General features: G+C 43.0%; 1 protein-coding gene across 2 annotated transcripts in view; it reads left to right on the forward strand.

The window, feature by feature from the left end:
• KANSL1L (KAT8 regulatory NSL complex subunit 1 like) overlaps positions 1-22,247 on the forward strand; it is a 168,437-nt gene that overhangs the window by 62,503 nt on the left and 83,687 nt on the right. Inside the window, exon 4 of one of the 2 annotated variants that reach the window (XM_077448359.1) lies at positions 6,118-6,309. The exons of the other annotated variant lie outside the window; for it this stretch is intronic. Coding sequence (XP_077304485.1) covers positions 6,118-6,309 — 192 coding nt within the window. The remainder of the gene's footprint in view (positions 1-6,117; positions 6,310-22,247) is intronic. 2 annotated transcript variants of the gene reach the window in all.

A 22,247-nucleotide genomic window follows, 5' to 3' on the forward strand; every position in this document is an offset into this window, starting at 1 on the left:
TGGGATTTCGGAGGCTTTCACCCATCCAAGGACTTCAGAAGGCGTTGGAGGGGTACACAGTCACCCTTCATAAGATCGCAGAGAGATGAGACCCCTGAGGCTCCCACAAATACCCAGAGGCCCTTTTAATGACAGACCCACCCAGGAGGCAATTGGAGCCAGGTGGCTCAAAGTGACCCGAAGTGTTCAAACAGATCATCCATGAGTGGGGGTGTTCGCAAGATGGATATTTTTGCCTCATCAACCATCTGCAAGGTGAACCAGGTTCCTCTCACTCTATCCTCATCCATTAGCAGAGGGGACAGATGCCTTCACCCATCCATAGGTTGGGCAACTGGCCTATACTTTCCCTCCAATTTCTTTAATCCTGAAATTCCTGAGGAGATTGTTGACAGAGAATTTGACAGTCATCACAGTATTTTCTTACTTGCCTCACAGACCATGGGTCTCTCTGGCAATGGATCTCAGCATGTGCACACTGATCACTCACTCTGTGTGTCCTCGTCTCCTGTCTGAAGGAGATACCCTACATCTGCAACTATCACGACTGGCCTTAGCGGCCTGGATATTTTAAGGCAGCGTTTAAGAGTTAAGATGTTCTCCAGAGGGTATTAGAACTTTACAGAGTTCCAGAAAGTGGTCAACCAATGTCATCTACTTTAGAATATGGAATAGGTTAACAAACCTTGCAGCTGGACGTCAGTTTGACACTAATGTATCAAATCCTGTCTTTCCTCCAGTTCGGATTGGATTTGGGGCTTAAGGTTCACTTAAGGTGCAAATTTCAGCCATCTCGGCTTTTACCCTAATAAATGGGCAGCAAATCTGCTGGTGGAGCACTTCATGAGAGTTGTACTTAGACTACACCCTCCCAAGAGAAATAAGTTCCCTCAATGGGACCTGGCAGTAGTTCTCAACTTTCTAGCAAACCCTCCTCGTACTCTGACAGAAGACTGTTCATTATGGGATATCACCTTTAAAAACGGATTTCCTATTAGCCATCCCTCTTGGGGGAAGGATGTCGGAACTCCAAGAATTGGGGGCAGAAGAACCTTATTCCATGTTTTTCCCAGACAGGTTGTGCTGAAACCCATTGGATCATTTTGTCCCAAAGGTGTCATCAATATTTCATCTCTCCAGTGAATGGGGGCTTCTGGCCTTCCCAGCGGAATCAGATGCTGATCTGCATGATTTGGAAATTCCAAAAGTCCTCAAAGCCTATCTCCAGACTACTTCTACATTCAGACGTTCTGACAGACTTTTTTATTATCATTAAAATTTAAAGGGGAAGAGGCCTCGGCCAGAACCATCATGGCCTGGATACTAAAAACTATTCACCGGCATATAGAGTGGCCAGGAAAGATCCTCCAGAGGTGGGTAGAGCTCACTCAACCAGGGCGATGTCTTCTTCTAGCGTGGCATGGGCAGGATTGTCTCTGGAGACAGTCTGCAAAGAGGCTAGCTGGTCAATTCATCATACCTTCTTAAAATACTACACGGTTGATCCAGCAGCTCTTACTACAGTAGAGTTTGGGAAGAAAACTATCCAAGTTTTTATGTCTATTGTCAAATAAAGACTAAGTTTGTAGCATTACATCCTCCCTCTCAAAAGCTCATTAGGTATCATATGTATGCTGCCATGTTTGGCATCAGGAAAATAGAAAATTGTATCAAATACCGTAATTTTCCTTTCCTGACACCAATACATGGTAGCATACAAACCCTCCCTCTGTTCTTCGTGCTTTATACAGAAAATGGGGGAAGTAGCTCTCAGTCAGACTTTTATAGAGCTAAACAGGTCTTGTGGGTGGATATAGGGGCGGAGCTTTATCATATGTATGCTGCCATGTATTGGCGTCAGGAAAGGAAAATTACGGTAAGTATTTGATACAATTTTCCATTTTCTGGAGTCCCCAGCTGGCACCATCCATTTCTTCTTCTCCGAGTGCCCCCTCAGCAAGCTGTGAGCTGAGGCAGCACCTGTGGGGGCATGCATGCTGAACGGGCTTTGTGAGTCCATAGACACACACACAGTGTGAGTATGGCTTGGTTAATTTGCTCTGTCCTCATGGGATTTTACTGACAGCCAATAGCTCCCACTGCTCTCAGTGTGTCTTGTGAGAAGAGAGGAGAGCGTAGCCTGCAGACAGGCGCAGCACTGTATCACTGGTCTTTTTTTTTTTTGTAACACCTTAAAGCGGTTCTTCACCCTAAAGGGGAAGTTCCGCTAGTATTATCCCTCCCCCCCGAAAGGTGCCACAATCGGCACCTTTCAGGGGGGAGGGGGGTGCAGTTACCTGGATAATCCAGGTAACTGCACCCACTTCCGGCCAGACCGCCGAATGGCTCCGCACACCGCTGCATGGCTCCGCCCCCCCGTTGTGTTCTGGGAAACACACAGTTCCCAGAGACACAGCGGGGAACCAGCGCAGCGCGGCTCGCGCATGCGCAGTAGGGAACCGGGCAGTGAAGCCCTCTTGCTTCACTTCCCGATTCCCTGACAGAGGATGGCGACGGTGGCTGCAGCGAGACGAGCGATCGCTCGTCATCTGCCGCCGACATCGCTGGAACCTGGGACAGGTAAGTGTGATATTAAAAGTCAGCAGCTGCAATATTAGTAGCTGCTGGCTTTTAATATTTTTTTTTTTTGTGCAGCTCCTCTTTAAATTATAGATGGTAGAATACTTTTGCGGTAACTTATTAAAAAGTGTTTTTTTGCTTTAATTCAGTAGTCATGTCCATCTAACACTAGCCTCTCCCCAGATTGACAATGTTGGCGTCCAAAGGTGTCTTTATTCCTCCTCCATCCAGAGTAGTGACACCCTAGAACTAGAAATGTGTTACTGGCCGGATTACGGGGTGAAAATAAAGGTGGAAAAAAAAACTTAAGAAAGGAAGACCAATGCAGCCATAACATCTAAGAACTGGTATACTTTGGTATACTGCAATCCTATTACTATTATATATACATATATATATATATATTGTATACTTTTTTTTTTTTTTTTTTTTTTAATGCTGACATATGAAAGCTAATGGGGAAGCTTTACACTGCAGTATATCACCCACATCAAATTAAATTTTTTTCCAGCACTAGCTGAAAATTGCTTCTGCTGTTTGATTGTTTTCCACATACAAAGGCTGGCTTCTAGAGAACAGAAAAAGTGGGCCTGTTGGCTCTGGTGTCCCAGTGTCTAATTCAGTGCTTTGGTCACAATTTATAAAAACTGGGGCAGAAGTAAATCTGTGTGACCACAGCAGTAACAATGCATAGAGAAAATACAGCAAGAAATATTTTTTTCCGAATTGCTTTTTTTTTTCCTCCTCTTGCCCAGCCCTCTTAACTGCAAGAAAAAGACATGGGTATAAGATTTACCCACAATCCTATATTTTTCTCACACAATTAAGAGGGTGAATGAGAATCTGCTATTGTTGAAAAAGTACTGTTTTATAAGCAAGCTAAATCATATATTATTATGCTATATGTTATAAGATAATTTATTGTGAAATTACTGGTTGGAAGTTATAACTTCAAGCTTCAGTAATTTGTCAAATAAGCCACCTGCATGAGTACAGTTTTTGAAAATATAGTAAATTACCTTTAAAAACAATATATAATAATTATTTGTATATTTACTTATGATATTTAACCCTTTGCCACCCAGGCCAATTCTGACACTGTTCTCCTACATGTAATAATCCTCCTTTTTTTTGCTCGAAAATTACTCAGAACCCCCAAACACTATATTATATTGTTTTAGAAGACACCCTAGGGACTAAAATGGTGGTTGTTGCAACTTTTTATGTTACACTGTATTTGCTTAGCAATTTTTCAAACGCCTTTTTTTGGGGGGAAAAAATAGTTTCATGAATATTTAAAAAAAAACAAAAACACTAAACCCAGTTTTTTTGTATAATGTGAAAGATAATGTTACGCCAAGTAAATAGATATCTAACACGCTTTAAAATTGCGCACACTTGTGGATTGGTGCCAAATTTCAATGCTTAAAAACCTCTATAAGCAACGCTTTAAATTTATTTTATTTTTTTTACAGGTTGCATGTTTAGAGTTACAGAGGAGATCTAGTGCTAGAATTATTGCTCTCGCTCTAATGTTCGTGGCATATGTAACTTGTGTGTATCTGGCTCTGATACGAGCCAGTGCCTCACCAGCCGCTGGCCTCACCGCACGTCCCTGGCAAGCAGTAATACTAGTGTGTGGCTTTGACAGATGCCTATCTCCAGCACCCCGCCTCCCCCACTTCAATTTACCTAAAGTTTTAAACCCCATTCATGAAATCTGACCTGGGCACATATATCTACATATATCTGTAGTGTTTACTTATCTTCAAAGCTCTGAGTCCCATGTCTTTTTGCTCCGTACCACTCTTGTCAGCATGATAACGTCTGACAAGCTCTTTGACATGAGATAAAAACAGCTGGAATTTTGTGTTGGGGAGGAAACTTAGAGATAGATAAGCAGAGAGCTTATCTATTCAGACTGCAGCTCTGCAAGATTTTTCGTTCCTTTGCCTATGTGGAGGGGGGCGTGTGCCTTTCCTCCAATCAGCTCTCACACAGTGTATTACCAGACTCCACACCCACTGCTGAATGAGGAAGAAAGATTTGTAACACAATGTGCACTTTCTAAAGAATGTAGAACGGGGAAAGACTGCAAATATACATGTAAAACGTTTGTAAGGAGCTTTTGTTTCATCTCTGTGTATCATCTGAGGGTTTACAACCACTTTTAAGCCTGGTTCACACCTCTGTATTTGTTTAGTGCTTTTTTTTTTAGTTTTGCAGAAACAGACTACAGTCCATTTAACATGGTTTCCTATAGATGTAGTTCACATCTGTGCATTTTATGGAAAGTCAAGGGACTTTTTACTGGTCTTTGGTTCCATAAACTTCAATGAATTAAAAGCGTGTATTGAAAAACACAAAATGCATCTGCAATATGCAAACTGCAACTAGCATAGGTATGCATCAGGCCTTAAAGAGGGATTTTACTAGAAACAAAAATATTAAAAGCCAGCAGCTATAAATACTACAGCTGCTGACTTTTAATAAATGGACAATCACCTGTCCCAGGGTCCAGCGATGTCGGCAGCCGAGGCCGATCGATCACTCGGCTGCTGCCGCCTCCATTCTCAGTGAGGGAATCGGGAAGTGAAGCGTTGCAGCTTCACTTCCCGATTCCCTACTGCGCATGCGCAAGTCGCGCAGCGCAATAGGAATGGTCCGCGCTGTCTCTGGGACCCGTGTGTGTCCCAGCAGACAGCGTGCCAGGACAGGAAACAGCATAGACTCCCGTCTCAGACAGGTATCTGCACCCCCCTGAAAGGTGCCAACTGTGACACCGGAGGGGGGGAGGGTTCCAATGAGTGGAAGTTCCACTTTAGGGTGGAACCCCGCTTTAAGGTATAGCAGTAGCACAGTGTATACATTGACTTGTTTCCTTTGTTTTTTGCCTTGCTGTGTTTTCTGCCAATCTCCTTCTAATTTGCATAGGCAGGTTGATTTCTACGTATGCCTTTTAGTATTTGCACAAATTTTTCAGAGATTGCAAGTGGAATAGTACTTAGTGCGGATTATTTGCTCCCTACTCCAGTGCCTGTTGACATCCACCTAATGTTCACTCACTTTCCAGGCTTGTTTTATCTAGTATAATATTGACAGGGTGGTTAAAGTAGACATTTGAGAAAATGAAACATGTGCTTAATTAGGCCACCTCCACATATAATGAGCACGTTGAAGATCTGCAGTGTGTATTGAATGTGTGAGGTAGGAACGCCTGAAATCGCAATGCATTCATTTTACTAAATTACTTGTACAGAAACTATAGTTATAGTTAATGACTTCCTTTTTTTTTTTAAATGTCTGGAAAGGTAGGTAGCCTCTTTGGGAACAATTATGTAAAGTGTTTTTTTTTGTCTCAACATGAGACAGACTATGCATGTTTTTACATCAAATATTCCAAACACCATCGAGACGTCACACCCACCTCCACATTCAAGTGCTGGAAATGTCCACATGAGCCATTTCTTCCAAAACAATACAAAAAAAATGATGTAAAGGTTTTGATGGATCGTTTCATTTATATCTGTATCCTAGGGAACACTGCTGTTTGAGGAGCCCTCCAATTCTATTCTGCACAGGAAAAAACATCTGCCAGATCCAAGCATTTCTTTGAGGCCTGCAGAGAGGGTGGCAACTCCCCCAGAATACACAAATCTATCTCCCACTAAAGATTTAGAAATGTCTCCAAGCAGTCCGACTATGCTCCTGAGAAACATAGAAAAGCAGGTAAACCATCACAAAAAAACGCTAAACCTCAATGATGAGGGGTTTTATCCAGCTACATAACTGCACTGCATTGAACCATGAAGGTATTTTGCTTTCAGTATCTTGTTGAACACTTAATAGAGTTTTAGTAATGCCCCGTACACACGAGCGGACTTTTCGACATCCAAACTCCGACGGACTGAGTCCGGCGGACTATCCGATCGTGTGTGGGCTGCAACGGACTTTAGCGAAGCTAAAGTCTGACGGACTTTAGAAATGAAGCATGCTTTAAATTTTCCCGACGGAACTCCGCCGGACCCGGTCCCCTTTGAAAAATCCGCTCGTGTGTGTGCTACTCCGACGGACTAAAACCGACGCTAGGGCAGCTATTGGCTACTGTCTAGGAACTTCCTACGTCGAATCCAGTCGTACGTCATCACGTTCGACTCCGTCGGAGTTTGGTGTGATGGTGTGTGGTCAAGTCCGTTCGGTCGAAAAGTCCGCCAGAACTCCGTCGGAACTCCGGCGGAACTCCGGCGGAACTCCTTTGGAGGTCTGTCAGACTTAATCCCTCTCGTGTGTACGGGGCATAAGATGCCTTCAATCATGTTAAAATGAACTTGGTAGTTGCTCTGAACCAACATTTATTTCTATTTTTTTATCTGATGAAAAGGATTGAAGTACTGCTCTGTTTAAAGTAGTGGTAAACTCTAGGAAAAAGAAAAAAAAATCCCCTGCAAGACAGTATCCTAATGTTCTAGTATGCACTTGCTTATTGGGCACTCAAACCCCCTTCCTGCCCAGGCCAATTTTCAGCTTCCTCCGCTGTTACTTTTGAATGACAATTGCACGTCATACAACACTGTACCCATATGACATTTTTAGCATTTTCTTCACACAAATAGAGCTTTTTTTTTGGTGGTGTTTAATCACTACTGGGGTTTCATAGTGTTAAAAAAATTTCAAACAGGTCATTTTTCTCCTTCATTGATGTGTGCTGATAGGCAGCACTGATGAGGCGGCAATGATGAGGCTGCACTGATAGGTGGCACTGATGTGCACTGGTAGGTGACACTGATAGGCAGCACTGATAGGTGGCACTGGTGATGAGGCACTGATTGGCAGCACTGGTGGGCATTGATAGGTGGCACTGGTGGGCACTGATTAACAATGCTGATATGCACTGGTAGGTACTGCTTAGCAGCAGTGGGTCTGGGGTGTAGGGGACCGATGTTCCGTTTACTCCAGACAATAACCAGCTCGGCGTGAGGAAAAAAAAGCCGTCTGTTTACATCACGTGATCAGCTGTCCTTGGCTGACAGCTGATCACGTGGTAAGGGGACGGTATTGGACCCTTACTCCGATCTGGGATCAGCTGAGTCTCATTGACTCGCTGATCACAGAGCAAGCCGCACATGCCCCGCAGGTTGCGCGCAGGTAGTTCATGCAAGGGAGGACCTACATGAACGCCGTCCCAGCATTTTAGGCCTGCACTGTAGCTGTCTTTCGGCTATAGCGTGGGCAGGAAGAGGTTAATTTGGTTAAACAGTTTTTGGACTTATTCATGTTGGTAAAGATTGCTGCCAGAGCAATATTTTTTCTGGAGACGTGATCAGGTGTGCCATCTGCTTATCTGCCATCTGTTAATTGTAGCTGACCATGTTCTGTTGTCTGAGAGCTAACAATGACTCCTGCCCAGATTGGCAGCTGATTATAGACATTGAGGAAATGAAGAAGAGAGAGGAAGCTGATTGCACTCTGGGGGAAAAAGAACAGGCAAAGAGGTAGCTAATCATGGTTTGCAGATACATAGGGGGCAGCACAAACAAAGTTACCAGGTATTGGTACTTTTGGCAGTGCGCGCAGGTGCCAAGTCCTGCTGAAAAATGAAATCAGCATCTCTAAAATGTCGGTCAGCAGAGGGAAGCATGAAGTGCTCTAGAATTTCTTACTAGAGGGCTGCGCTGACTTTGGCCTTTTATAAAACACAGTGGACCAACACCAGCAGATGGCATGGCTCCCCAAATCATCGCTGACTGTGGAAACTTCACACTGGACCTCATGCAGCTTGGACTCTGTGCCTCTCCACTCTTCCTCCAGACTCTGGGATCTTGATTCCCAAATGAAATGCAACATTTTCCATAGTCCGTGATGCTTTTGGGGAGCCATTTCATCTGCTGGTGTTGGTCCACTGTGTTTTATCAAGTCCAAACTCAGCCCAACCCTCTACCAGGAAATTCTAGAGCACTTCATGCTTCCCTCTGCTGATTAACTTTATAGATATGCTGATTTCATTTTCCAGCAGGACTTGGCACCTGCCCACTGCCAAAAGTACCAATACCTGGTTTATTGATCATGGTATCACTGTGCTTGATTGGCCAGCAAACTCGCCTGACCTAAATCCCACAGAGAATCTGTGGGGTATTGTCAAGAGAAAAAATGATCCCCCGGATCCAACAATGCAGATGAGCTGAAAACCACTATCAAAGAAACCTGGGCTTCCATAACACCTCAGCAGTGCCACAGGCTGATCGCTTCCATGCCACATCACATTGATGCAGTAATTCAAGCAAAAGGAGCCCCCAACCAAGTATTGAGTGCATACTATACTTTTTACTATGCCAACATTTCTGTGTTTAAAATCCTGAAATAAATCAACTTTTTGATTTATATTCAAATTTTATGAGATTCACCTGTAGTTTTGAGGTTTGATTTTGCTATGACACAACATACTATAAAATGGACAGCGTTGTGGAGATAAGACACAGAGTGCAGGGGACAACGGAGCACAAACATGGTAACAAAGAAGCAACCATAGGACTTAAAGTTGCATTGCAGTACAAAGCATATGGGATCGGAATATGTGCTGTGCTGGATTCAGAAAACATGTTTTTGTTTTTTGTCTGTTGAGAGACACAGTAAGGCAATGGTTCTTAGATGTCTGGGTTATACTTCCATCATCAGGAGGTTTGGACACTGACAAACAAAAAAAGTAAAAAAAAAAAAACTTTAAATCAACTCCCTGTATAGTATGCCTCCAACTGTTATACCTCAAATTTTGTGCTAGTGTTCTAGAAAGTTGGATGCCTTTTTCTGAGCTCTGTATTGTGGTGCTTTCCAGAACAGAACTTGTACTGTTACTTAGCTGCAGAGTGCTCACCAGGTCCAGAGCTGTGGCTCAGCCTCTGGTGTGATCCAGTCTCTGAAGACTTTTTTAGGAGTACGGCCATCTAACCTAACTAGACTGGCGCTTAGAAGCCGCATCCACACTGTGAAACTGTAAAGATTGTGGGATTTTGCCTGGAATGTAACCTTTGGGCACTGAACTGTTTACATAATTTAGTGTATTGTATTAGCTGCAGAGCACTCTCCAGGTCCAGAAAGAGTTTTTGGTGTGGCTCAGTCCCTAAGGACCCAAGTACTGTAAGACCGGCTGTTTGCACAATACTCACTAGGTAGAGTGTTGCTCCCACATGTACTTTCTCCATTCAACCTAGAGGAAGCATCTTGTCATCGCTGCTCCTACTTTTGAAAAGCTTTGTAGATCTTCCATCTCTGGTTCAGTTCTGCTGCCCACCTACAGGGACTTTGGCACCTCCAGCCCACTGAGACTTTCACCAGCACCAGCTGGCTGAGTTTGAGTATTTGAGTATGCAAGGCATCGCCTCATTTTGGGCCTGGTGCGAGGTGCAACATGTCTTTTTCGAGGATGCATAAAAGACAGTCCCTCTGTATCAGGCTACCTCAAACCATACTCCTCCATTGCTGACAGGGGAGTTCTCCTGTATTTCCATAATGATGGACACCTTTAACATAGACCCTGGGACCCCTGTTACTGTAGAAACATCTTCATCAGAGTCCTTTTACAGCTCCACAGTGTAAGGCTAAGGCAGTGCTGGGACTGATGTCAACCCAAAATTTGGGATGTTTTTAATTTCACTTTTGATGATCACATTTAACAGGACAAATAGGGAGAGTGAAATAGGGAGAGTGAATCTCTCCCTAACGAGCACAGAACATAATAAAAACTAACAGGTGTTCTCTCACTTGCCTACGTCTGGAGGAGCTGTTGGCGCAACATTGTGATCATTTTTTTTTACATACATGTTTACCTGGTGTATCTGATATTCTTTTCTGACTCTCCTTGGGTCCAAACTCTCCTCGGTTCTCCTGAATCAGGGGGCCTTTCAGCACAAGGTTCGAGCTAGGCCTTTCCCATCCACATCCCCTCTCTCCCTCCCCTGCTTTTTCTCTTCTCCAGTCTTTTTTCATCTTCTCCCTCTTCTTCTACCTTACCCTTCTCCATCAGGCACCTTTCACACTGGGGCAGTGCGGGCGTCGGCGGTAAAGTGCTGCTATTTTTAGTGGCGCTTTACCGTCGTTTTAGCGGCGGTATGTGGCCGCTAGCGGGGCGGTTTTAACCCCTGATAGCGGCCCGAAAAAGGGTTAAAACCTCCCGCAAAGCACCGCTGCAGCGGTGCTTTGCCGGTGGTATAGCCGCGCTGCCCCATTGATTTCAATAGGTAGGAGCGGTGAATACACTGCTCCTTCACCGCTCCAAAGATGCGGCTAGCAGGACTTTTGTCACCGTCCTGCCAGCGCACCGCTCCAGTGTGAAAGCCCTCCGGCTTTCACACTGGAGTGAAAGGGGCTGTTTTTTTTCAGGCGCTACACAGGCGCTATTTTTAGCGCTGTATCCCCTGAAAACCGCCCCAGTGTGAAAGGGGCCTTAGTGAGCCCATCCTTTAGTCAGTTTAAATTCCCCTTTAAATTCTGAAATCATACATGGGTTACATCCACAACCTTCTTTATGGGAAGGACTACATCATTATGTTCTTAGGTTCATCACCACACTCCAAGACTCAGGTGGAGACCCCTGTGACACACCCAGTATATGACCCTAGACCTCAAGCTCTAACATACTTACCTGCCATGTGTCCCTCACAGAAGATTGGTCATATATACTTTGGTACTCATGTAATTTCAGGATTTTTCATCCTTCGGTCTTATTCCAACATTGAGTAAATTCGCCATGTCCTAGGAACATGCGAGAGCTGTGACACTGGGGCAACATTGTATGCCATAATTTTTCTATATGGCAGGGGGGAGGTAGTTAAGGGATTTAGGTTTGCTACCTTTCTGCCTTTTCTCCATTTACATATGCTTGAGAAATTACTTTTTCACCAGGTAAACCCTTCACATTATGGACTTCCCTCTCCCTGGCTTTAAGCGTTAAGAGTGTTCCTCTTAAGCCTCCAATTGTAAACGTATGACTTTTGACATCTTGTTTCTGTAATCTTCTTTTCCTGAGGGTTAAGGGAGTTCTGTTTAGAGTGTATTTTTACTTTTGCAGCCAAATTGCCATAACACCTACTTACATGTTCTCATTTAAATAGCATAACTAAAATAGTGGTGCTTACATTTTACTTGCTCTTTTCTGAAAACTCCAAAAGTTTTTATGACAAACCCAAACAGGACAGGAACTTTTGGAAGGTAGCCTCTTGCGTACTGACTCTGGGCCCTGCCATTTGAGGGAGCTACAAGAATTTAGGAAGATGTCCTGTCATATAATGCAAGAAGACATTATTACATTTAACAGTCAAGGAAACCATGATAGTCTCTGCCAACTTGAAACCCAGTGAGCAGATGTATGTGAAAGCTGTTTAATGTGACTTTGTAAGCCTTGGGTCTTCTTGAATACTGGTGGAGGACAGTCTGAGCTGGGGTCTCCTGCTATAGTATGGCTATTAAGGTGTTAAGTGTTTATTTGTTAAGTATGTCTCTACCATTGTGTGCCTCCTAGATGCATTCCCGTTTTTAATTGAGTCGCCTATTGTTTCTGTCTGTCTGATCATCTCTTGGAGATGTGATTAATATTATGACCACTTTTCCTTGTTATTGAGCTATTGTGGGATGTTGTGTTTATGCTTATAATAGTGTGTAACGTACTTTGTGTATCCAGGGTTGTTGGCTGGGTGCCGAAAAAGTCTGGGCATCTCGGCATGTTTAAGTGACTCGTTTTTAGTTTAATTCATGTTAATTAGATCACTGTCAGCTATTAGTTGCTAGATGTGGATTAGCATTATGTGTATGTTGGTGGCTCCTTAGCTATGCTAATTATATTCATGTTTACAGTTTCTATTGTTAGGCTAATGTGATCAGGCCCTACCCGATCTTGTGTGCTATATATTCTGTGTGAATTTACAATAAAGAGTTTGAGTTCCAGTATGCACCTAAGCAAGTGTCATCCAGTATCTTGGGTGCAATATTCAGCTTAAATGCTTGGTTCCTGGGTCCAGACTAGAGGAAGCTGTATACTGACGGAAGCACCCAAGCTGGGTGCTAGACTGTTCCATCACAGTTTTCCTCTGCTATGCTGTGTAAGTGATACAAAACACACACACACACTATTTAATTTACATTGTCCCTTCTATTTCAGTATGTGGCTGATGGCACTATAGTTATTTTAATTTAAAGGAAAAAAAATCTTAGTACCTTTTTCCTAATTGATATACAGCTGTCACATGACCCAGCTCTTTCCCAGCCTGTCTGCAGGGAAACATAAGCAGGAGGGGCTTCTAGTCCTCTGCTGTTGGTCACATAATAAAAGAAAGAGAAAATAAATTATTATCAATAAACTGTTTTAAATTGTTAATACATGTTTTATTTCAAATATATATTTGTATATTTTTTGGCAATAACATGGTGTGGGGGGGATGGGGCGGAGCACCTTGAAGTAGTGCGTGCTGGGAGTTCCTCCACAGCCCGGCCCGCTGGAAACCCCCGGTCGAACGAGCCCCGTGGCAGAAGATAAGGAGGCATGGGGAGAGGATAAACCTCTAGATAAGATGCCGTGGAGCCCTAGCCCGTGCCCCACTGCTTTGTGACACGTAAGTGTAGGAGACTGCCATCAGCTCTGCAATGAGCGCAGCCCCCTCCCCTCCCTCCCCCTCTCGTTGTGCGGTGAGCAGTGACAAGTGGTGACAGGTCTCTGGGAGGAGTGGAGAGTGGAGAGACTGAAGCCGCTCGGTTTGGGAGAAGCGCCACGCACCCTCGGGACGGCTGAGGATGTAATAAGGAGCCCTCTGTGAGACAGATGGGCGGCCGGGTCACGCTCTCTATTGGATAGCCGAGGTGCGCTGGTGAGCGGCAAGGAGCGGTGCTTCAATCCCCCAGGGAGAGGACCGAGGACCGAACAGACTGGCTCCAGCAGTTTTGCACAGGGGAGAGAAGGAGGTCGGGGAATCAGCATGTGTGCAGCATGGGAGTGGTGAGTGCTGTATGCAAAAGACTGTAAATGCAACCCCGTGTTAAGATACTTTACATCTGCGGTCTGAGAGAATGCTAGGCTGCACCTGATAGCGGGATCTCTGTCTAACCGATTTACAGTTGGAAACTCCATTTTCAAATTGCTACATAGTCTCTCACTCTGATGCCTATATGCTATATGCCTATATGCTACAAATTGCCCAGTACAGACATTGGGGTATTATCGATCACAATTATAACCCGAAAGGCAGAGATGTCAGTATTGTGATTTCCCCTGGTTCCTCCTGACCTAAAAACAGCAACAGGAATACAGGTGTATAGCCTGGACAGCTTGGCAAGAATCGTTTTGTTCCCCCTTTTCTTTCTTTCTCTCATATCTTTACGAGTAATTAAAAACCTCACTGGCGACCAGATACGGGACTAAAGGTTGAATATTGCGCAGTGGAAGTGGGGGGGGGGGGTGCCCAAACTCCCAAGAAGATAACTTAAGGACAACTTAAGAAGGGGGTGGGGAGCACCCGAGTACCTACTCACTAAACTGGGAGCAACAGTTATAAGAGATTACTAAGGACTTTCAACTGGAAGTAGTGGCGTGTCTATTTTGCCATTTTTTTTTCTTTTTTCTTTCTTAGGTTAAAGAACAGAGTGACTTTGGGGGAGTCAAGAATAATCTAAAGACATTTACAGAATTTTTTATTTATTTTTGGTGAAATGTGCCCTCAGTATTAATTAATTAATTTATCTTGTTTTTTTATTTTTCTTTAAGAGGATACAAAGGGGACATGTTATGTTAAGAGATAATATGATCTGAACAGGATGTGATTTTTGGAAGGGAGGAGCGGCTGGTCTTTCCCAGATGTCTCTTGTTAGGCTGTGAGTAGATAGGAGCCTGGTAAAAGATACGATTTTTGTGTTTCTGTGTTTTTTTTTTCTTTCTCTCTTCTCGCCCCCATCCCTCTCTTCCACCTATTTTCTAGACGGGGGCTTGGTGAGGGTGATCCCTCCCTACGCTCCCTGGATTGAGGGTAGTACCCAAGTTAAAATACGAGAGCGTGTGTGGGCCCAACATCATAGATAAGAAAAGATAGAGTATCTTCAGTAAAAGGGTTGTTTTCTAAATTAAAAGGGGTCTTAAGGTCTTAGGGATCATCAACCGCAGTTAGATAGAATGAGGGGGAAGATAGGTAAATCGGGTAAAAATATACCGCCGGCCTCCAGTCCAGGAGGAATCCAGCGGTATATGGCAAGTAACACTAGTGTAATGGAAGATGATCAGGGTAGCCCCAAATCAGAAGTACCCCGGAGATCAGGTTTAACTAGACAGAAGACCCTGGAAGATCGCAAAGGGGGGAAAGTAAACGGAGCCAAGACTACAGGACCAAAAGATATAGCTGGTAACTCACAAACTAGCCCACATAGTAGTATTAAACTACATCAGGGAAGGGGGGAGATTAGGGGAGCAGAATCCCATCCCCAAGAAGAAGTCCCATCAATAAAGGAGATGCTGGCAGAGATGTTTTCAAAAATGGAAGCATCTTTAAAAGCAGAAATATCAGGGGTAAGGGCAGATATAGGCCTTGTCCTGGAAAGAGTAGAGGAGATTGAGGAAAGGTTAGATACCCAAGACAAAAGGTTAGATGAAGTAACGGAACAAATTATAAATCTTCAGAGAGCGAATAGAACCCTCCAATATAAATTGGAGGATCAAGAGAACCGAAGTAGGAGGAAGAACATACATATTAAAGGCCTCCCGGATAAATATGGCAATGGGGAATTAAGGAATATAGTTCAACAGCTATTTAACCCGCTGTTAGGAAGAGAGTCCAATGAAAACCTAAAGATAGATAGAGTGCACAGGATCACACGACAGGGGACAACAAGGTCAGAGAATCCAAGAGATGTGATCGTAAGGCTACACTATGCAGAAGAGAAAGTGCAAATAATGGGGAAGTTAAGGACACTCGCAGGGGTGTCCCATGAAGGTGTAGAATTACAAGTGTACTCAGATCTAGCAATGGAGACTCTAGCAAGAAGGAGGTTATTAAAACCTCTCACTGAACAGATGGTAGCTTCAGGGATATCATACCAGTGGGGTTTCCCAGCTTGTCTGAAAGGAAATAAAGATGGTCGCTCGGCGGTACTGCGCTTCCCTGAGGATTTGAGCGGCTTCTGTGAGTATCTAGATATCTCCCAACCCATATTGCCAGGGTGGGCAGAGGAGGAGGGAATTAGGCCCTCACAAAGAAAGTCAAGATGGAGGAGAGGGGGAGGAGCAGAAAATAGAGAGGGGGAATGAGATAAAATAGCAGTAGTAGATAAGTAAAATATGGAGTGAAGAGGAACTAGGGTGAAAAGCAGTGCGGGAACCGGGGGGGGGGGAGCGGGGTGGGGGTGAGGGTCTTCCCAGATGGCCGGAGGTGTGAGCCCCAGGGTTAGAATGGAGAGAAGACGACATCAAGAAGTTGTTTGTCTAACCCATTCAGTCAACAAAGAAAAAGAGGGGACTCTGGCCAACCTTATTAGGTGTGTTGTTGCGGAGGTGGATGTGGGTGGGAGGGGGGGGTTGGGGAGGTTTCCCCCTTTTTTTTTTCTCTCTCCTTCTCTCACTCACTATATATCTTATGGTTAGGAGTCCTCTGGGTCAGTACACACGGACCAGGAAACTTCAGGTATAAAGATACATGGTTGCGATTAATGTGATCACGTATAGTGTTCGGGGCTTAAATACAAAGGAAAAAAGATACAAAATTAGTAATGAACTCCAAACTTGGGGAGCAAATGTAGTATGTCTACAGGAGACGTATATCACCCATGCGTCAGGGATTAAACTAAACTCATTCCATTTTCCAATATGGTTCTATGGGGACACGCCATCAGCTCACTCTAGAGGAGTGGCAATTGGCTTTAATAAGACATCTAGGTTTGAAGTAGAGGACCGCCTGGCTGACCCAGAGGGAAGATACTTGTTTATAAAAGGCAAACTGTTTGACATGAAGTGTACGATAGTAAATATATATGCACCAAATAGGAAACCGGATAAGTTTCTAAAGAAAGTCTTAAAAAGACTAGAGGATTTCAAGGCCGGTAAATTGATTGTTGTAGGAGACTTGAACTGGTCTTTTGACTCAGGATTAGAAACTTCGGGGGGAGAAACCCGGGTGTCTGATCAGAGACAAAGAGCAGTTAAAAGAGCTCTGTCCAACTGGCAGTTACAAGACGCATGGAGGATAAGTCATTTAAAAGAACGGGATTACACCCATTTCTCTGCTACCCATGACTCTTTTGCCAGATTGGACTATGTATTAATAGAGCATCAATTAGTGACAAACCTCAAAAAGGCAGAAATCAGGCCCATAACCCTGTCAGATCATGCCCCAGTGGAAATACAGTTAGAGGTACAAGGAGATAAGGAGATTGCGAGAACGTGGAAGTTGAATGACTCGCTCATCCAAGATCAGGAAGTGTGCAGTAAGATAGAGCAGGAGCTGAAGGCCTTTTTTGATTTATATGATAGGCCAGAAACCCCCAGAGCTATACTCTGGGAAACACACAAAGCAGTCATAAGGGGGAACCTGATCGGGATTGGAGCTGGGGAAAAAGGAGAGGGGGAAAAAGAAAGCTCAGCTTTATAGGGAGATTCAGGAATTAGAGCAAAAAACTAGACCTAAGGGGCTCAGGGAAAGACAGGATTTGATAGAAAAAAAAAGAGAGCTAGAGGAATGCCTAGAAGAAGAAATGAAGTCAGCATTTCATAAAATAAATAAGGATAGATATCAGTGGGGAAATAAGCCAGGCAAATGGATGGCAAGAAGGGTGAAGGAACATAAAAACAGGACTTACATCCGATGATAAGAGATAGAGGGGGGGAGATGCGATTTGCCACCCCGGAAATCACAGAAAATTTTCACGCTTACTATAGCACCCTCTATAACATAAACCCTAGAGGTGGAGACATAGTAAAAAAGAGAGAAATAATAGGGAGGTACCTCCGGAACCTGGACTTCCCCAGGGGGGAAAAGGAGGAGATGGAGACACTGGAGGCCCCCATATCAATAGAAGAAGCTACAAGAGTAATCAAGAGTATAGCCCTGGGGGGAAGTCCGGGTCCCGATGGATACTCTATTTTGTACTATAAAAAGTTCCAGGAGTACCTAGCCCCTAAGCTCTGTGAATATTTTAATGCAGTGGGAGTCGGGGAGAGCTTCCGTGAGGAGGCTCTTCTTGCCCATATTACTTTATTATTGAAAGAGGGTAAGGATCCAGCAGCTCAGGAAAGCTATCGCTCTATCTCGTTACTAAACACCGATATAAAGATCTTTGCAAAAGTCCGATAGAGTGGATTGGGAGTTTATGTATGAGACATTGAAGCACCTGGGGTTAGGGGAGAAGATGATGGGATGGATCAGGTCGCTATATACTCACCCGACTGCAAGAATTAGAGTAAACGGCTCCCTGTCTCGCCCCTTGGAATTATTCAACGGGACGAGGCAGGGATGCCCACTCTCACCACTCCTGTTTGTAATTACTTTGGAGCCCCTCCTGGTGGCAATCCGGAGGAATCCGGACATTCAGGGGATTCGGGTGAGAGAGAGAGAATACAAGGCATCTGCATACGCAGATGATGTATTACTTTATATAACCCGCCCAAGAACAACTATCCCGACACTCCTCAAGGAGTTAGAGCAGTATGGGAGATTATCGAATTTTAAAATAAATATGTCTAAGTCAGAGATCTTGAATCTGAATTTAACAGAAGTAGAACAGAGAGCCATTACAGCCCATCTGCCGTTAAAGTGGTATAAGAGAGAGCTGAGTTATTTGGGCATAAAATTGACAGCTCAAACGACCAATCTGTATGAAGCTAACTATATGCCCCTTCTCAATAAAATCAAAGACCAGCTGAACAGTATACAATACAAAACACTTACGTGGTTGGGCAAGATAAATGCAATTAAAATGTTTATATTGCCAAAGGCAATCTATACATTTCAGATGGTACCAGTACCCCTCCCCTCGAGTTATTTCAGTAAATTAAAATCTGTAGTGGTGAGGTTTATCTGGGGGCTCAAAAATACACGTATTGCTTATAGCACTTTGGTGAAAGATAAAGATAGGGAAGGAGTAGCACTGCCAGAATTTAAAAAAATATTATGAAGCAATAGCAATTTCTAGATTAGCGGACTGGCTTCACAATAAGAAAGAGAAGAGCTGGGTGGAGTTAGAAACCACACTGAGTAGGACAGACATAGGTAAGATGATATGGATACCACCCCAGTTTTGAGATTTAGGAGTAAGCACGAGCACTTTAACAATAAACACATTAAAAATTTGGGACAAAATAAATAAGAGACATGCGTTGAGCTACAATTCTCCACTAATGTCTCTTTTAGACACAAATTATTTTCCACCTGGGAAGGATGAGCGCTTATATTTCAGTAGGTGGGCAAAGAGAGAGGAAATAACACTGCAAGATGTGATGAAGGGGAATAGCATATGCACTTATAGGGAGATCTCACAGGAATGGGGGCACAAACCACTAGTTAAATGGAGACACACAAATCTTACATTTTACACAAGGTTTACCAAAGCCACTACGAGGCATAACACAGCTCAGACCTTTAGAGAAATTGCTAAGATCACCGCAGAGCTTAGAGAGAAGGATATCCAAAATATATAAAATACTAAGACGGGAGGCGGATTATGGGTACCCGATTTATCTTGAGAAATGGGAAAGGGAGTTAGGCCCAATAAGAAACGACGAGCATAGGGACAAAATAATCAAAATGACATACCTATTACCAAAAGACGTACAAACGATAGAAATGTCCTACAAGGTATTAGCAAGGTGGTATATGACTCCCCAAAGGGTACAGAAAATCAGAGGAGATGGCCCGGCCAACTGTTGGAGGGGTTGCACGGCACTGGGGACTTTCAAACAGCTTTGGTGGGACTGCCCTAAAATAACTACTTATTGGGATAAAATAATAGAAATAATATTTGTGATAACTGGGGATAGGATTGAAAAACTCCCATGGACATGCCTGTTCCACGATACAGAGAAGGGGGTGGCACAATATAAACAAACACTAACCCCATACTTGCTGAATGCAGCAAAAGCCTTGATCCCATGCCACTGGAAAACCCAACAGGTCCCAACAGTAAAGGAATGGGTTAGGAGGATTGAGCGGATAAGATTAATAGAAGAGTCAATACATACAATGGAGGAAATTAGGGGACAATTTCAGAAGACATGGCAGGAATGGTTTACATTTATGAAAATGGAGAGATATTGTTTGATGCTAGAGGGTAATGAGGACTGAGAAGGTGTGGTGTGAGAGAAGGGGAGATGGGGGGGTTCTTCCTTTTTTTTAATTTTTTTATTATTTTCTTGGGTTAGGGAGGGTTATGTTAAGTTATAGCTAAATGGAATGGTAAATATAGCAGTTTAAGTTATATATGTCTTAAAAGATTGATATTTTGTATAATTATTTATGAAATGTATTAAACTTTAAAATAAAAGATATATAAAAAAAAAAAAACATGGTGTGGGTGGATTTCTTGCAGTCTACCCAAAGATGCATCTAAAAGGTAAAATATCTGTAATTATTTCTAGGTACACCATACTGTATGAATGGGAACACATAACAGCAAGGTTTTCTCTGACTGCAAAGGTGAAAATGCTCTTTAACCTTTGCCTGTTAACTAGTTGCCCTTTTTGTTTGGACAAACTGTATTTACCAACCTTCCTTTGCCATTTCTATTAAAGCCTGTTGCTCTGAACTGGTGGATTTGTTTGTTTTGTCTTACTTTTCTGTCTGGACTTCCTTTCTCTACATTCACGAATTAGGTATTAGGTTCACCTTAATGCAGTATACCATCATGGAGTCAAAAAAGTAGTGGAGTATCACTAATAACTTCCAAGGGCATCATCCCCTACTCTGAACAAATTCAAAGTGAGTCTGTCCTCAAAGATCAGGGACACACTGAGTTTCCACTCTTTAACAGTAACAAACAGAATAAAAAATTGCACGGGACTTTAAATATGCCACTCAAGTCCAACAACCACAGTTATAATTCATAAAAGAATTCTTTATTACAGTTATTTTATAAAAGTCAGCAGACACCCACACAATTGAGAACACATAAAATGTTATGTCATATGTGGTAATCATGTAGATGTGGATGAGTCCCAATGACAACATTTTATGATAATTGGTCTACGTGTTTTGCACAACCATGTATTATCGGATTTGTTAAAGTTTTCCAATAAATTACAATGATATATACTATAAAGACAAAAAGGAACATGGAAAAAATTACAACCATTAATACATACATACATAAACCAAATAAAGCCATAACACTCATATAAAACTACTGCCCTCATAAAAACAAAAAACAAAACACAAACCATCCCTTACTTCTACGTAATGTGGGAACTCGGAGGACATGAATTGACGCCTGCTGGCCTATGGGAAAAGCCCCTGGAGAGCCTAACCACCAAGCGTAACTGCAATAAATTCAAACAAATAGTGGGATAAATTCACAAATGCACCCCTAAATCTATGATAAAGATCTCTATGGGAGAATAACTAAAGGTGAATATCTCCAAACTTACCCTATGAACTCCTAGAAAAAAAAATCCAAAAAGACTGAAAGCAAAAAAATATCCATTCCTGTATAGAAAGAGGCAATCTTAATATTCAGATTGATTAAGAAAAAGAATCACAAAGAATCTAGAAAGAAGAGACACAATGGAAAAAAGTATGTGTCTCATGCAGATAACCCCAAATTTTTACCCACGATAAGTTCCAAAAGTAGATGACCTATAAATATCTAACCTAGGGTCATAAATCACGGGATCGAATGTGGTCCCCGTTTAACTGGGGCATTGAAACTCCAATAATGCCAGAATTGGAGCTTAAATATGGTGCCTGGGGTTTTCCGAGCTCCGCCCCCATGCTGTAGGTTGGTCCTACACCACATATTATGGTCTAACCAGACATGATGTCATTTAGGGCATGGCTAGAAACTGCATAGTCTGCCAGCAGGACATATTGCAATCTAATGGGCACTAGATCTGGAAATCAAATCTCCCAGAACAGTTGTTGGTCTGAATGGAGGCCAAATGGTACGTGTGGCATCCTGACTCCAAGTGTGCCAAGGCAGGGGTCTGACAATGCAGTCCTATCATTGGCATCCATATCAAGTTACCACCTAGGTCACAAGATGGGACTGTAGGGGGAACCGTGCATGATGAAGAGGACACAGGTCTGAGTGCTCCCTTTGGAGGCGGACCACTGGAAGGATGCCAACAGGTCGAGGGAGAAAGAGAAAACAAAATAAAACACAACAAAGCAAAAATAATAAATACATTCAGACAAAGCAAAATAACATGAAACAGAAATACAACCAAAGAAAAGCAACTCAAAACTGCAGTATAAATCCTATTTTGTTGACCAGCTTATCTGTTGGTCTAAGTTTTTTTTGTTTTTTTTGTTCTCCTGTTGCTTTACCTGTTTTCTGAATGGTTGATTGGTTGTGCTCCAGATTATTAGAGAATGACCATCATCCTTTCAGGTAGCAGTTTCCTCTTTAGTGGCACATACCTGTGTTTTTTCTGGTTATGTTAATTTCCATATTTGCTTTCTCACTTTTTTTTTCTAGCAGGCATTGATTCCTTCATATCT

The sequence above is a fragment of the Lithobates pipiens genome, unplaced genomic scaffold (genome assembly GCF_037356315.1).
Source record: "Lithobates pipiens isolate NorthernLeopardFrog02 unplaced genomic scaffold, aLitPip1_a1.2 Scaffold_22, whole genome shotgun sequence".
Lineage (NCBI taxonomy): Eukaryota > Metazoa > Chordata > Amphibia > Anura > Ranidae > Lithobates > Lithobates pipiens.